The sequence below is a fragment of the Buteo buteo genome, chromosome 4, assembly GCF_964188355.1.
Source record: "Buteo buteo chromosome 4, bButBut1.hap1.1, whole genome shotgun sequence".
NCBI classification, from domain to species: Eukaryota; Metazoa; Chordata; class Aves; order Accipitriformes; family Accipitridae; genus Buteo; species Buteo buteo.
Window position 1 is genome coordinate 14,951,914 of NC_134174.1, and position 17,476 is coordinate 14,969,389.

The 17,476-nt window shown below is 42.8% G+C and overlaps 1 protein-coding gene across 8 annotated transcripts in view; it reads left to right on the forward strand.

Moving 5' to 3' along the window:
• PUS7 (pseudouridine synthase 7) overlaps positions 1-17,476 on the forward strand; it is a 46,420-nt gene that overhangs the window by 14,653 nt on the left and 14,291 nt on the right. For 2 of the 8 annotated variants that reach the window (XM_075024822.1, XM_075024829.1), the window contains exons 1-7: positions 7,349-7,485; positions 8,736-8,897; positions 10,558-10,636; positions 11,196-11,674; positions 13,542-13,638; positions 13,748-13,849; positions 14,764-14,908. In XM_075024822.1, coding sequence (XP_074880923.1) covers positions 11,310-11,674; positions 13,542-13,638; positions 13,748-13,849; positions 14,764-14,908 — 709 coding nt within the window. In that variant the 5' untranslated portion in view covers positions 7,349-7,485; positions 8,736-8,897; positions 10,558-10,636; positions 11,196-11,309. Of the gene's footprint in view, positions 1-7,348; positions 7,486-8,735; positions 8,898-10,557; positions 10,637-11,195; positions 11,675-13,541; positions 13,639-13,747; positions 13,850-14,763; positions 14,909-17,476 lie in introns of those variants that run through there. The other 6 variants (XM_075024828.1, XM_075024830.1, XM_075024823.1 and 3 more) reach the window with 5 other exon arrangements.

A 17,476-nucleotide genomic window follows, 5' to 3' on the forward strand; every position in this document is an offset into this window, starting at 1 on the left:
AAAACAGATATTTCTTAAGCTGTCAAACTCACAGGCTGAATAACCTAAAGAGGAATGCAATCAGATCTGCCAACTGTGAACAATGAACACTTTTCTAAAATGTAGAATGGCTTACAAATCAAATGAAACTCAAAAGTTAGGTTGAACTGCAACTCAGTTGTAGTTTATGAAAACATTAATACACAAAAGAATGAAGGCAGCACTGGTGTCTGATACCAACTGCCTGCTTTGCTTTTTTCTCTTTTCCCTTCCTGCTTCTTCCATGCACAGCACAACACACTACAGGCATACAGGGGGAAAGGGCAGCAGGATTCCCTGAATTGTTCCAGTTACCTCTCTTCATGTTTCACTGCTAACTCCCGTGCATAGAGATTAGAGAGAGACTTGAAGAGATTTTAGTGTCTTACTAAGAACCTGTAGAAGCAGCAGAGCAAGAACTAGGTGTTCCATGCAGAGGCCTGACCATGCACAGCTACTGTCCCTGTGAGTTTGGCCCTTCCCTTTAGCTTCTACCTGTAAGAAATTCTTCCAGAATTCTTGGGTCTGTGCACACTTATGCCTGAATTTGAAAAGATAATGTCATTTCCTTAGTTACTTTTTCCCTGTAATCTCCATTCTTGCAAGCTACTTTTTCTGTTCCTTCCTCTTTTCCTGCAGTAATTCAGAATTCTCTACTGAAATTTGGACATAATGTTACATGCCGCACATTTCCATTTGGTCTTCTGTGACAGTATGTGCATACTGAGGCTAGACAGGAAAATGCCCAGGCTCTCCAACCTAGAGCCTCAGACTGCAATGACAGTCCGGTCATTTTCTCTGTGTGTGTGATAGAAACAGAGCCCCCCCCCCCCACCTTCTACAGAGTAAGGCCATCAATCACAACTGTATCATGTTAGAATTTTTACCCTGACCCACACCCACAGGTAACAGGCAAATATTGATTAAAAATAGAAAAAATTCACAATATATTCTTTTGTTAATTTAGATATTATTTTTAAGAAAGTTGTCTTACTCTAGGAGAAAGCAATATGACTGTCAGTGAAACAGTATCAGGGAACAGAAAATAAAGAGCTGAGTTTATTTGTCAAGACTGTCCTGTCTTTCATAGTAATTCGTCAAAAACATGCATATTTTGGAAGCCCCAGAATGATAAAAAGGTGTCTTTTCAGTCTTGGAAGAGGAGAGTGTCCTTTCAAGGATACAATGGTGCTTTTCAGAGGGCCAGTGACTGTGCAACATGTCTGTCAATGGAAGGCTCATTTCAGAGCAAACCTTGCTCTACCATTTTAGGTAGCTATTGCCTAACATTACTGATTGACTAAAATTCTTGTTGCATTAAAAAATCTGTAAGTATCACCTCTTTAATATGAGTAAAAATCAGGGAAAAACCCAGATAAATTGCTTGAGCAACCACTTTCTGAATGGTTTCTGCTGAACCAGACTCCTCCCTCGCTCCAAGTTAAAAAGGAGGAGGGAAGAAAACTGTCTGGACTTCAGCATTGAGAGCTTGCTTGTCTGAGTTACCCCAGCTGAAACTGTGACTGGCCAGCTGGACTTCAGCCAAAACCACTTCACCTCTCCTTCTCCCCCCCCCCCCCCCCCCCGTTTTTCCTATTCCACTCCAACAGACAGTTTCCACAGAAACAGAGTAGCATGAATAGTACGGGTTTTGGGTGCCTTTCTGCAGAAGTAAATGTTTTTTTAACAAAAGAGTCTGCATATAGTGTTGACAAATTAACATGTCATTTTGGTGAAAAGCTTTATTAGAGTTTAGATTCAGAGGTTATCTGGATACTAAAAATCATATTTGGAATTTCTCTCTCAATATTTTAAACCCTGTGTACTAACACCATGGATTGCCTGACTATCTGGCAGCAGAAACATGAAATTAATATTCTATTTTATCACTCAGTTTAGGGCTTTTTCAGATTTCTTTTCCCCCTATTATTCATTAGCAACATTGGCAAGTGTCTGACACAAGAAACAGACTCAAGCCAACCACTGTATCAGCCCACTATATGACTTCCACTGTGCCCCACAGCCAAGCTTAGTCTCAGAGCAGAATCCTCCCTAATATTGAACTTATTTCATAATTAAAAGGTAATTTTGTACACTGAAAAATACAGTGAAGGTGATTGCTCTAACAACATACTCCATCTTCCCAACTGACCACCAAGCAAGTACCCGAGAGACCAGGTTCGCTGAAAGGCATACTCTAAGTTTCCCACTGAGACAGCCTCCTGACCTCCTTACAGACCTTCCAAGTGCCTGTAAGTAATTTCCTTGACAAAAAAAATGATGTCATGCCAGTCACTAAGCTCAATGATTAAAAATTGGCAAGTACCTCTCACTCCATATAACAGGCAAACTTTGCTGGGATATTTCAGGATTCTGGTCCTCATCCTTAACTGCATAGGAGAGGTTATTTGTGTGGTCCCAGTACGATGCACTGGCCCAGTGTAAATGCCCAGCTAAACAAGCTGTTGTGAAATGACACTGTGGTGGAATATGTTCCTGTTACCTATTTCCTGTTTGAAATCACGAGCGTTTACTGTACTCCTTCTAGACAGTAACGTGAAGTCAGCTGTGCTCCTTTTGTCAAGTAGCCAGGCGGACACAGGGATTACTTTTGCCAATGCTAATCGGTTTGGACAACTCCGTAAGTGAATGAAGTATCAATAGTATCTCCAGGCAGCAGGAAAGAGAAGGGTGATAGAGAAGTGGAGGATTGCTTGTGTTCTGGATTTTACCATCCACAAACTATGTGAAGAATTAGGCATGTAAAGAGGGAATACTACTATGTGGCTACAGCCTAGAAGTTAACCAAACGTGGGTATCAGGATTTTCTGTACGGATGATGGGGAATGAGATTTTTAAAGTCATTCACCGTTATGAGTAAAAAATACCACAGGTATTGCCATAATCCATTTCAGTTTCATGTCTGTCAATGTTTGACACGAATGCTGTGACTTCTAAAGTGCTTTAAGTGACCAGATCCAGTCGTACTGAGGACAACACTATTTACCGGGAGCTTAATAGGGGACGAAATTTCACACCAGTAACAGTGATCCAAGGCAGCCAAAAGAAAAAAATCCCGGAAAACGCAGCGTGACAGCAGGCACAGGGCAGGGCAGGCAGGCACTCAGAGAGCAGCGCACTCTGCTACCGTGCAGGCCGGCGCTTGAGCAGCATGAGCTGCCGGGATAGCTCGTTTTCTCCCTCCCCCTTCGCAGCCTTCCCTTCTCCCTCCTACGTGGGCGGCAGCAGGTTGGCGGGGGGTCCGCGGGGTGCGGGGGGTCCCCGCCCGCCCCGCTCGGCAGCCGGGCTGCGGGAGAGCCGCGGCAGCAGCCGGCCCTGCTGGGCGCTCGCTCCTCAGGCTCTGCGTCCTGTCTCCGCTGCTGGCCTCCTCCCAAATACACGGAGAGGTCTTTCAGCCCGTGGAGGTGAAAGGCCTTCCCGGGCAGTTGCGGGGGAGGCAGGAATACATAATTATCCCCCCCAGCTCAGATTCCTGTTTCTTGTAATACTTGCTCTTTACTGTCTGTCTTTGCAAAAAACTGAACGCTGCCACTCAAAGATACTCGATCTGGGGGCGATAACATCCTGTTTTGCCTACGCTGCTGCAAAGCTTTACAACATCCCTGAATCAAACTTCTAACAGTGAAACAAAGGTACAAAAAGAAAATAACATTTCACGGTTACCTCCCAGTATGGTTAAGGTTTTACTTGATCTTCTATAGTCACATACACTCTTAATTTAAAATTACCGCATACAGCACAGTAGCTGATGACTTGTTTACAGCTACCTTTATATCATTCATTTTTTAGAGAGGAACAAACTTGGTCAAAAAAATCCCAGTCCTCTCTGCCTAAAATTCTCATTGTCTGTCTAGATAAGATGCTTTTCCACCTTTCTCATATTGCAGACTAATTGACCAAGGGATTTGGAGACATGAATTTGAAAAATAAGCAGCTTTTCATTTAAAAAAAAGAATGGGGGAAAAGTGGAAGAATCAACTTAGAGGTGATAGCCTATTAAAGCACTATAACCCTTGATAATTTGTGTTCTCTGAAAACCATTTTTTGTCATTATTTTGGAAATTTGTGTGATTCTTTTTGGACTGTTTTCAACATTCTTCAGAGAACCTCCTCACTGAAATTACTCACCTTGTGCATTAAGTTCTCTATCTCCAAAAAACCCCTGATTTTTTTTCATAATATTGTACTTTTAGATTTTGCATGGTAATGAATTATCACCTCCACTTTTCACTTCATGCAAGGCTTCAAAATAAGCATTAGAAATGCAAACAACCTACATATGAAAAATACATTAGGCTTTTAATAGTTCTTTCATTTTAATTCTCTCTGGTGCTATTAGTGACAGGTAAAAATGAGACCAGTTAAGTGCAGCTGGTGCAAAGAGGTGTAAAATTACAACTTATCTTCCTGATTGTCTGTGCCCCTGAGAGGCATAAAACTGAAGAAGAGTGAGTGCAGTTATTGCTGCTCTGTTTTACTATTTTTTCATTCTATGGAGTGGGAACAGCTCAACTTTGTACCTTTGGGTTTTTGAGGAGCATCTTCGGGGGAGACTGACTCAACATACTTCTCACTTGTGTTCTCTTCCTAGCTAGATTTATGCTCCCATCTGCCAGTATGTGCTATCCTGACTGCCCCTCCTGGGGAGCCTGAGACTGGAAGACATTATAAGCTTATTACAGCCATAACTATGGTCGCTCATAATTTTTTTCCACAAAACAAACTTCCTTTAGGTTGCATTAAATGAAGTTTCTATGGGAACATACGGATACTCACATTTTAATTGAGATGAAAAAAATGTTTTAATAATACCACCTGACGGGTATGTTAGACCATTTATAGCAGAGTATTTTTAATTGTTAAACCAACCAGAGTTAAAAAATAAAGCTGAAGTTGCAGCCATATCATTATTTTCTTACATTTTACACTATACTTCTGTATGTAAAAGGAGCACTTGACTAATGGAAAGAGAAATCAGTGATGACTGCGTGCCCTTTGCCAGCTTGCACTTGGAAACCATGTTAGGGGTAGACCATAACAGAAGATGACTGAGCATGCCATCTTTTAAGTACTGATGGTCTCTACTTGCCAGAATGGCTCAGTTTTATCTCAGAAGCAGAACTAGAGAGTCCCTCCTTCTAGACCCTGAACCATAGGAAGGATGGTCTCAAAGATTTTGTTTGTAGATTCTCAGACATAGGCAAATAGTCACTTAATATGTCAGATTGCTTACTGGTATTGAGAAAGGAGTAATAAACTTTGCTGAATATATTAGAAAACCTGAGAAATGCATAGTAATGATATTATTAGCTATTTTCCTTGTGGTAGCACCTGCAGGTCCTTCAAAACGCTGGTTCTTCACTGCATGAGGCACTTCATACCACTCCAAATTCTATTCAATCCAAGCTAATCATAATGGATGATAGATGAACATAGTCAACAGGGAGACCTAACTGTAGGGTAATTATCATACCAAGCACAGGTTGTAACATACAAGCTACTTAATGACTGACAAGGATGTTGTAGACAGGGATGTACTTAATGTAGGAATTCAGAGGAGGAAAAATAAGTATTTTAGGGAAATTCTCCCACGCAAGATGAAAGAAGCAAAAAGTTACGTGAGAAAAAAAAGTCGGACCGATGCGTAGAAGTCTTGCTGAAGGATCCCCCAGCCAGATACTATGTGTTTGCCTGGGAGAGGTGGAGGAACTAGTTTTCAACATCTACATACCGCGGCTATAGTAATTGGTCAGATGACAGCAATGTTCAAAGGACGCATAGGTCTTTTTTTTCCTACCACCAAGACAGGTGGGAGTTGGACAATAGTAGTCCTAGCTCTGGATTCCTCAGTGATGCTACAGTCTTCAGAGGTACCATACTCTGCCTTGTGGATCGCTAATGTCTATTGCTGTTTCCAGTCCACTGTTGACCTGTTCACAGGAGCACATGAAACCCATTCCTGATACCCCTACTGGTTTCTAGTAGGTTATTTAAATTCCAAGTGTGAAGGGTGGACAGGGGTAAACGAAAGCTCTGTGATAAAGACAAAGCTTTGATCCCCTAGTACTTGATAAAATAAATCTCTATGGATCCATCTCCACCCAGAACTAAGGATAGCCACAAATTGGTGCTCCTTCCTTTCTAAGTGCAACATGCATTTCCTCGATGTGGTCTTTTATAAGCCAGCCATAGAGCAATGCACGCGTACCTGCGATTTTTTAAATCCAAACCAAAGTACTCCATTGTGTTACCTCCCCTCTTGGAGTAGAACAAGAAAGTAAGTACAAGGGATGAGAAAATAAGTCACCCATATATGCATAGCAGTTGTGTCATCACATACGAGTGTGATGAATAGAATACAACTAGAGAATGAGAAGTATGAGAAGTTAGAGTGGTGTTAATAGCTTGGCAAAGAGAAAGTCTGAGGCTGGCTAGGATTAAGGTATGACCCAAAGGGTCTTAAAGACAAATAATACGTGTTGAAGTTAACAAAAAGATGTTCTTTGCACCACTGCTTAAAATAGAAAGGAGGGTAGAAGATGACATTTTGACAATGTCAGGAACGACTCATAGTACAGATCGGGCCTGGTTTTATTTAGTTTTAAAATGGTAGTATGATTTGCATAGATAGGGTGTAGGTTTTGAAATGTTACTGAAACATGCCAGTGTCCTGGGACTAATGTTCAATTAGCGCAATCCGTTTTGTACATTAGGGGAGCTCAGGAAGGCCACTTTCTCATGCACATGACTCCCTGTTTTGGCTATGGCTGTATTTTGGAAATTCAACTTTTTCTGTAAAGTTGCCGTTCTTTTGTAAATTCTTGTCCGCTTCCCCTAGATGCCTCAAACAGGTTTTTACTGTCAAAGGAAGCCTCAGCAGGCCAGAGCTGACAGAAGCCTGGGCAAGAGCAGCCCCTCGGTGGGTACCACCTCCCCCCCCCGCACCCACCTCGCCCTCGCTGGAAGCAGCCGGGGCCGCCGCTCCCCGACACCCACCCGTGCGGGTGGCCCCGCCTGGAAGGCCTTTAATTAAACACGATGAAGCTGTGGCAAGGCGTCCTGCTAACGGCATCTCGCCGCGAGGCCACCTGCCTCCTTCCGCGTTAGCACCCGCACCGCCGGCCGGCGCCGGGGCCTCTCCCTCCGGGAGCCGCGGCCGAGCCCCCTACCGCAAAGCGGCGGCTCTGCGGGAGTCGGCCGGGCCGCGGAGGAGGCGCCGCCGCCGGCAAATGGCTGCGGCGGGCGGGAGCGCTCCCCGCCGGCTGGGCCGGGCCGGGCCGGGCCGGGCCGCTGCGGCGGCGGGGCCGGCCGGGGGCGGGCGCAGGCAGGAGGCCGCCTCCGCACACGCGGAGCCGGGGCGGGCCCGCGCCGCTCGCTCTCGCTGCCGCCGCCGCCTCCTTCCCCGCGGCGCTGGCGCCCGGCCCGTCCTCCCGTGCCGGCGTGCGGGTAAGTGGCACCCCCCTCCCCGGCTCCTGCCTGGCGGCGGGCGGAGGCGCGCCCTCCCCCGGCAGCCGCGGCCTCCGCGACGGGGGCCGGCTCCTAAGCCCCCGCTCCCGGCCCCCCGCTCCCAGCCTGGCCGCCGGGCCGAGGCGGCGGGCGGGGGAGTCCGGCCTCGGGGCAACTTCCCCCCCCCGGCTTGCAGCGGGCTCTCCGCGGCCCGCTCCGGGGCTCCCGCGGCGGGAGGGCGGGCGGGCGAGCGGCGGCCGCGTGGTGCCGTGACCCCAGCGGCTGCCGCCCTTTGCTCCCGCCTCCTCGCCGTTCCTCCCGCCTGCCCCAGGCCCTTCGCTCCTTCTCGCCCTGCCCCGGCAGCCTCGGGGCTGGCAGCGCCGGGCCGCCGGACCCGCCGCCGCCGCTCTTCCGGCCCGTCCCTCTGCCTGCTGCGGCTGCCCGACCCTCTCCCCCTGCGCGACGTCTCCGCGGAGGTGCCGAGCCTCTGCCGGCTCCCCAGCCCCCACGGCGGAGAGACGCTTCTCGCACCCGGGCGGGTTCCCCGCTGCCCCCCGGCCCCGCCTGCAGGGGTTGCTTTCTGGCGCTGCTCTATCGTGGCGCCCTCCTCGGTCGCCTTTCCATCCGACCTGCCTCGTCTCGTAAGAAACCGGCTTCGCACCCAGCGCTGGCGTGCTCCTGCGCTTTTATTTATTAAGTGGGAGGTACCCCGTGCACCCCCCCCCCGCCCAGGTTGTGTGTCTGCCTGACAGGAACCACACCAGAAATAATCGCTCAGCGTTTCCTGCTGGGGAGAATCAAGCCCTTTATTTGTAGTAGTAAATTCAGTCTCAGCTGAAACATGGTTTCTGTTGAAATTGCTGTGGAGTTGCTGTTAATGCAAATTCTGGCTTTTATGGAAACACCTGTTTGGTAGGAAGAGGACCGAGATGGTTGAGCAGCTGTCAAAAAATAATAGGTGCCTCTCACTAGCAATCTGCACAAGTGACAGAGTGTGTGCCCAGCTCACTTCAACTTGCTCCTTCAAGTAATTATCCTGCAGAAATTTTCCCAGATGATGGCCACCATTTGGCACAGGATAGTACTTTGTTGTATGTGAGTCATTCCTCTGCTGTGAGCACAGGCCGTATCTGATAGCTTTGGGGTATTTGTGGCCAATGTTGAATTCTTCAGACAGTTTGTATTGTTCAATAACTAGGTATAATTTTATTTTAGAAATGTGAGATTTGTCTTGTTACCTCCTTTGGCAGGTGTCTCAGAGGATTTCAGTGTACCAAGTGGTGTTTTATTTGCCATGCAAAGACATAAGCCATCTAGAAGCCTTTTCCACATCAGTGCTTTATAACCCAGGCTCCATAAATTTGGGAACATAGGAGAAGAATCTGGAAATGCTGGTGAATCGCTTCTCTTGGGTACGATTTTTTTTCTTATTTTTAAAGAAGGATTTTATGTACCTTGTTTTTATTAACAAGGTATTTCACAAACTGAAATTGGTGCTTCCTGCTTGAAGGTACATTGATTTGCTGATTGTTCCGCTTTCTTCTGCGTGTGTTTTGTCACTCCTCTCTTCAGGCATCATATACACTTTTTTATAAGTTTCTCCTTATTTCCCTTTTTTCCATTTTTTTTTCTAGTGTCCCTTTTCAGTTCTTCATTTGAGCAAAACATTTCAGGTGTTTCTAAAACAGTTGTTCCTGCCTCTTCACCCTGAGTTTGTGACCTACACTGGAATGTCCAGGCAATGAAATCAGCAGTGGCTAACAGCTAGCTAGTAACAGTTAGTTAACAACCCAGCAAGTGATGATTATCGAGTTAGTAATGAGTCTTCCTTTAAAAACATACCCTTTAAAATTAAATAGAATATGCTATCTAGTGACTGGAGAGATAATACAGGATGATGTGTGTAGCTCTCAAATACCGCTCTGTGCCTAAATTAATTTCTTAGTAGCAGTTGAATCCTATTAATTCAGAAACTTGCCTGTTGTTGTGGGCAAAACTGTCTTGACTCAGGGAATTTGATTTGATTTATTGCCAGTTAACATAAACTTTTAATTACTGATTTGGCTAGTGAGATACAAAGAAGACAACCAGTTAAACAAACACTTGGGGAAGACTCCTTTCCTCTCCCTTCCCTTCACTCCAGACACCTCCCCTCCCCTGCTTTCCTCATCTCCCCTCCCCTGGTTGTCCCCACAGGTTCCACCCTGTCCCTGGGGTGAGGCAGCGCTGGTGCAGGAGCTTGGGGTTGGTGCATGGAGGTTTCTTTCTGCTGCTCCTTCTTCCTCATTTCTTCTGCTCCCACGTGGGCCCTTCCATGGGCCACAGGCCCCTCAAGGGTGTCCCTGCCACACTGTGGGCACCTTCAGAGGCTGCAGTCCTCTCAGGGGTGTCCCTGCTCTGGTGTGGAGAGCCTCCTTCCACGAGTGCGTCTCCAGCCGCGTCCCCAGCAGTGCCCCCTTCCCCATGCCTCCCGCTGTGTCTTTTTTAGCGTGCTGTCACACGCCTCCTCTTGTGCTTCCCGTTGTGCTTTCTGCCACCGGCAGCTCCCCCCTTTCTTAAATAAGTGGGAGCAGAGGCACTGCATGCTCATCTGATGAGTTGGAGTTTTGGCAGGCGGTGGGTTTTGCCATTACAGAGTCAGCTGGAACTGGCCATGACCATGACCATCACAGGGCAGTTGATGACCTTCTCCCATGCAGTCACCCACTACCAAAACCTGCGGTTTATCCCCAACACACCCGTGTGCCAGTTGGGTGATGCTGGGAGAAAGGTCATGTCGTTGCCTAATTATAGGAACTCTGGTCTCCTTTCAGAAATGTAGAAATAAACCCAAACTTCTCTGCTGTAGTGTGCTAAATAGCAATATTGTGTTACGTCACTAGGTTGGTAACACTTTTACAATTCTATTTGTTATTAACTTGTCTGTCTGAGTAGTGTCTGCTCCTCTGTAACTACTGATACCTGGGTTCAGAGGCGGTTGGTTTCTGTAATGATCACATTTATACATGTTTTCATAGTTGGGGTTTTTCACCTAAAATTTCCTCAAAGAGTTAGTTTTCCTCTGTTTTTCAGATCTGAAGGTACTAGTTCTGCTGATGCAAAGGTGGCAGCTCAAGTTGCCAGCGAAGAGTCAGAGCTCTGCTCCACCAGCGTGAGTAGTCATGTTCTTCTTGCAGATCTTTTCACTTCTTTGTTGTTTTGTTTGCCCCACTCATTCAATGATTTTGTTATCTCATCCCTCTTACCTTTTGGTCTGAAATGCTGCCACCTTGACTTCCGTGTGGGATTGTGTATGTTAGAAGAGATGAGATTTCAGGTTTGGGGGAACCGAGCCATCCTCTCTCAATCCTTGCAAGGTGGAATCTTGGTAGAACAAGGAATAATCGAGAGTAGTGATGTTTAACAGAAGGCTTGGGAACAAAAAGTTTCATAGGCACTAAATTGCTGTTGACAGCAGAGCCTGTGTGCACAGGGCTGGGTGCAGCTGTGGTAAGAGTTGGCAAGAGTGACAGTGGTGGTAAATGGTCAGTGTAGTATTGAATCCTGCTCTTCTGTAGCCTAACATGCATGCTGCCTTGGCTGGGTATAAGTCCCCATAACATGTCCCTTCTCTCTTCCCAAGTACATATTGTTTCTAGCTGTACAAATTCTTTACTTGATGTTTAACTTAAAAATGCAGAAAGTTATGTGGTTTTCCTGAACTGTTGCAGGGTGCAGAGTCCTTGGAGTGAAGAGACTATGTATTGATATTGCTCTTAAACAGACAGGAAATAAGCCATTCTTCTTGCTCCTCAGGGCTTTCTATTCTACACTGTGCCTTAAACATGGAAACTGTAGAAATGAATAGTGTATCCTTGAAACGTCCTCACTCTGAGGATGATGTGACTAATGCAGATGAAATTAAAAGACAGAAGATCTCAGAGAAGTCTGAGACAGGGAACGACTCTGGGCAGAGCGTTGAGACTGTAACAGGACAACCTGACAAATCTCTGCTTGAGGACACGAAAAATGAAATAATCCCCAATGAGGAAAGTGAGGAGCAGGAAGATGAGGAACTAGAGGACAGTGATGAAGATGGAGATCCAGAGAGCTTTGCAGACATGATGAAGCATGGACTGACAGAAAGTGACGTTGGCATAACTAAATTTGTTAGCTCTCATAAAGGGTTTTCTGGAATCTTAAAAGAGAGGTAACTTTTTGTCTTGTTATGTATGTTAATTCCTTGTGTTAAGCAGCTGTTCTCCATTTTCCTTTTATGAGTCACAGGACGCAACTGGATTATGTGCAGCCTCTTGGGAGGTTCATCACTTTCTTCTCCTAGTGCTGAGACTGAAAGAAAGGTTTAATTTGGGACTTTTCTAAATTTTTTTTTTCCCTTCTTTCCTGTCAAATGGAGCTCTGAAAAAGGAAGCTGTGTATGGATAGAAACACATGATTACACTGACCTTTGCTATTTCTCTTGCTCTCTGGCAGTAGCATACAGCATAAAACCTTATGTGGTATGCCCACCTTTTGTACCACCTTTCAGTGCTGATACAGGAGGCACCGCAGAATGATGTTGAAACCATTGCTCTTTGGTTTTTCTCTGCCTTTTTTTGTGCTAATGTCTTTAAACACGTGTATTGTCAGACGGTCTGTTAGGCTTTAAATTATAGTCTGGTCAGTTGTAATGTCATTTACAAAACATAAGGAATTTTATAACTCAGGGTGTGAAATTTTACATTATATACTTAATAAGGTGTTTGGGTTTTAGTAGCTTTTTTAAATGAAACTTCCAGGTTTTTTTAAATTAAATAACCTCTTTGAATAAAACAGAATGCAAATACAAAAACTCACTGAAGTGAGAATCATTGTTGCCCTGACTTAGCAAAGCAGTTAAGGGTGCTTTGTTTACACACCAAGAAGTTCCTGTTTTTAAATACTGGCTTCATATATAGATCATTTTACATAATAAAGTGATATGTACATATTATATATGTACTTAATCTTTATATGCAGCATTAAGCAGCTAGCATAATCCTTCACTGGGGAACACAGTCTGTGCTGAACCTCCTTCTGGGAAATCAGCCAGTTTTGAACCAAGGAGGCCAAAGGTAGCTGGATGGTAGAAACATTCGTTGGCTCATGGTTTTTCTTTGATCCTAGTTTATAATACCTATCATTAATTTAGTTCTGGCGTTTTTATGGTACCAGTCACTAGCATGTCTAGACAGCTACAGATAATAGGAGAGAGGACACATAACACTCCTGAGGAAGGAATTCTACCAATATGATGTATGGCTGCACCAAGGTATGGCAAACGGGGGCTTGGGGGAGATGCAGTAGAAACATTCCCATGGTAAAGTTTTATTCGTCTTTCAACATTCATAGACTAAGATTTTTTTCTTTTTCTTTTTTTTTTCCTTTACAAGCAAATGCTACTTAAAAATCATTTAGCCATTGCAACATAGACTGTCTGTGCTCTGTTAAAGTCAGGGCGTTTTTGTTATTGGACATAGTGACTTGATTGAAAATGTCAAAGTCAAATTCTTTGTTGCTGTCATAGAGTATGCAGAGCAACTGTTTATTTGAAAGATGTTCTTTATAATTGAATGCATGTAACAGAGCTGAATTTGTCCTGCTTTCCTTAGGTTGGCTAACATGCACTTTATTCTATAGCTGACATGAAGTGACAGAATTAATGCATGTGTGTTCACATTGTAGCAGTGCGGTAGAGTCTTAATTGCTAGTAATGACTGGTATTAAGGATAGGCATTACTGGTCTCTGCAAGCTAGTGAGAAAATGACTCAGAATAACTACAGCAGGTGTTTGGTTATCTGCAAAGAAGTCTGCTGTGTTTAGATATACCAGACCTTCTGTGTTCTCATGGTATCCTTCTGAGGGATGGGAATAGGTACAGCTTTCTCACGGTCGAATTTTCTTTTATGTGAATTGAATTATGTGAATTTGGAATTCTTGAGTGAATTCTGCTAACAAAAAGCTTCTTGGGAAAGGACTTTATGTGATGTGGGATTTTTATTTTATTACAAATTTAATGCATGTTTCTTCCTATCAGATATTCGGACTTTGTTGTCCATGAAATAGGCAAAGATGGACGTGTGAGCCATTTAGATGACTTTTCTGTTCCAGTGGATGATGAGGTAAATTTTGAGGTAAAGATTTGGTGATGGCTATGCTCCTTAAGCAAAAACATTAAAAGGCTGAAAGATGTTCTGTGAGGGTTATTGAATGTTTGTTTTTCCACCCCCAAATATGTACTAGGACCCATCAGAAGAAACATTTACAGTTTTGTCAGATGAAGACAAGCAGCGTTTAGAGGAGCTCCAGCTTCTTAAGAATAAGGAAACGAGTGTGGCCATAGAGGTAAAATTAATAAATTATATGACGGGGTGGGGTGGGATGAGAGAGTGAGTGAGTGGAAGATACGTGATGTACTTTCTAATGCATCTAAGTTATAAGAGCAGTTTGAACATGATGCAACAGGTAATAACTGAAATGTTTCCATTTTAGGGTTTAATTCTCTGAAGCCTTACAGATACACTCAAATTTATGCACATGAGTTGTCGTTTTGATTTCGGTGGGACTGTACACATGAACTCAAATACATGTCTTAATTTCTGTGGCGTTAAAATTTTCTTGCAGTATTTTTGGTTTTTGTCTAGTAGTATTTTATAGAATAATTATGTAAGAAGGATTAAATAAAACATCCGTCCTGATGAAAGACTATTTCAAGGTCAGTGTTTAGTGATTTAATAGAAAAGAAGATAAATATGCTCTTCTGTAACAAGCAAAATAAGAAGGTACAAAATGAAATGAAAACTTTGTATTTTTAAACATCCAAATATTCCATATACTTGAAGAATAACTGTTGAGCTAAACTTGGGACACAGAGATGAGTGGGATTAAATTTGGTATTTTCAAATATGCATTCACACATTAAATAATCTTATCTAGCCATTTTTTTTTCTTTATTGCATATAGAAAAACTTTGTTTTGCCAGAGTTTTCATTAGAAGAGGGAATTTTATTAAACACAGAAGAAGGGAATAAATCTTGAGAATTTTCTTTTGTGAATATTGAGGCTGGGGTTTGTAGCAGAGTTGTTTATTATTTTTCAAACTAATTTTAATAAGTAGGCCAGACTTTAAAAGTACACCTATTCAGTACTTTAGTGTGATTTGGTAGGTTTTCTTTAAGCATGCAAAATTTAACTCTGAGAGAATCCCTCCCATTTTGTATTACATTATGTGGCTTCTACATGTGTGTGTATTAACACAGGTAATTGAAGACACCAAAGAAAAAAGAACAGTTATCCATCAGGCTGTGAAGTCCTTGTTTCCTGGACTGGAGACTAAAACAGAAGATCGAGATGGAAAAAAATACATTATTGCTTATCATGCTGCTGGGAAAAAAGCACTGGCAAGTGAGTTTCAGTATCACAGCAGTTGGGTAAAGTAAATGCTAAAATTATCCCCAAACCAAAAATCGTTAGTAAATACTTCAGGTGGGTGGAGTGTACTTCGTAATGTAATCTGCCTTTGCTTTTTCCTCTTTGAAACTGATGCTGTGCATCTAAAATGACTAGGAACAGAAGGAGTGTCTCAAGTTTAACTTTCCACTTGTTTTTCTTTCCAAATCATTCGTCAAATAAAACCATGTTAGAAGTGAGAGGATTTTTTTCTATTTCAGTGGGAATAGGCAAAATAGGGGCTTTATTTTCAGTATTGGAGCTTAGCTTTCATGAACTTATCTGGACGTGTAAGAGTGCATTGTGGAAGTAAGAGGTTGTAGTTGAAATGCATACATTACACTGTCAGTCAGTGTAATCTTGACTATCTTGAAAATCCATTACAAAATTCTCAATGACGTGAATAGAGACAAGCACCTATTTGTTTTCTCAGAGTTATATTTTTTTATGAACATGATATATTTACCATGATCTTTAAGGCTACTTCTGCTGCCAGGGCTAATTACATTTGCAGAAAATTGTCTTTATTCATTATAAATCACAGTTACTATTTTGGAATAATCAAAGTAACGAAGGATTTTCAAAATGAAGTGTTATCCACCTTAACCTTGCCAAATACTGTTTTGGTTACTGGGGATAAATTCATGTGTTCTACATCTTTTAATGTTACTACAAATTTGTTGCTACTAAGCGAGAGGATTGTCTACATGCAGAATGTTGCACATTTAACACAAGGTATTAATGTTTTATTTAAAATGATTGCATTCTTATGTCACTTCAACCTACTACAAGTGACAGTATGTAAACCTAGCCCTTTCATTTTGAAGATGAAGGAGATGGAGAAAAGTTAAGGAGATAATTTAAAATTGGAAAGAACACCATCTCCACATTCAATTTAGTTACTATTTTTTAAGGCTTGTTCTAAGCAAATATGGCAATGTTTTACTTTAATTGGTACAATTATAATATGTTTATCTATCTTGTTTAACCATGTTTAGAAAATTTGTATGTTTGCATGCTTTTTGCATGGAGTATGTATACTTACCAGCACAAAATTCTCCTCGGACAGTTTTGTTCTCTGTTGGTTCGTACTGGTTTTACCTCCACCTTTTCCTTCTGCTGCTTCTATTCTTTAACCATTGTTACAGTGAAGTGATTGTTAGTGAGCTGACCAATCTGATTTAAGAGATACTGTATAAAAGAATTTAAGTATTGGAAATACGCTGAAAAGAATTTAGTGATGTGTCTCTAGGATTAAAACATTATCTGGAGCACCATCTTGTGATGCAGAGAAACATCATCCATTCAAACTTGGATTCCTAAGCTGTGATGGTACAAACATCTGTGCATGTTGGCGGAGATGTGTGCAGTTTCAGTGAGTGTGTGTAAATGCTTATGAACGTAGGATTTAAGAGTGCAAGTTCTTTTTAGTCAGGAATATATTTATCTTTTGTGTTTATATAGCCACTAATGCATCTTAGTCCTGAGTGGGTTCCCCAGGCAAGAAACATTTCAGAAGTGTAGAATATTCGAAGATTAGCTGAGATACCTGATTACTTTTGTTGATAATGTGAAAGGCTACCAAACATCCTTTGCCTAAAATTTAAAATTAGAAGCTGCTTTGTGTCTATAGTAAGTTTACACCCAAAATACTTAAAATACTGCCTTACTAAATTGTCAGTAAACTGTTTCATCATTGTCCACAAATGAAGTTTGTTGCATCTCCGATTGAAGCTTTCCATATGTTCACTGTTTGCCTCTGCACGATTCCATTGCATAACTGTCTAAATTGCTGTCATCCACCACCTAACTGTTGGATGCTCCCTAAAGCATAAACAATCCCATAACCATAAACCTGCATGTTCACCTCTAAAAACCCTTTGACAGTCTAAAAATTAAATGCTACTCTCTTGTGCTCTTTATGCTATGCATTGGGACAGAGGTCAGAACTGCAACAGGTAAGAGATGTTGACATTTCATGCTAACAAAATGAAATGCCAACCATTATGACCTCCTAAATAGCAACAAGACTGGCCAAACTAGTAACAATTAATTCATTAACACACACACACACACCCCCCACACACCCCACACCCCCCCCCGATAAGTTATGCTTAAAATTCCCTGCAACAGCCAAAAATTGGGCTTGTGCTACCTCTTTTTCCTAGTGCAGTACAGGCAGTAGTCGTTCAGTGCAGAGAACGTCTGCCAGTAATAAGTGATGTGAATTACCAGTTTTGACAATACTGTTTGACATCCATGGTAAAGTTTCCATTGACTTCATTAAGCTGAGCCTTTGCCCTTCAGCATTGTATTTCAGACACTACTATCTGTATTTATACAACCTTAAAAGTATATATCATACATTCCAATATTAAAAAAGAGCTTCCAGCCCTCGAGCTGCAGCAAAAGGTTTGGAAAAAGGGCTTAGAAATACGATTTCACTGTCAAAAATGTAACAACTCTGAAACATAGCAATAGGGAGTGCATACTGTCCTTCTGGTCCATCTATCCAGTTGAATA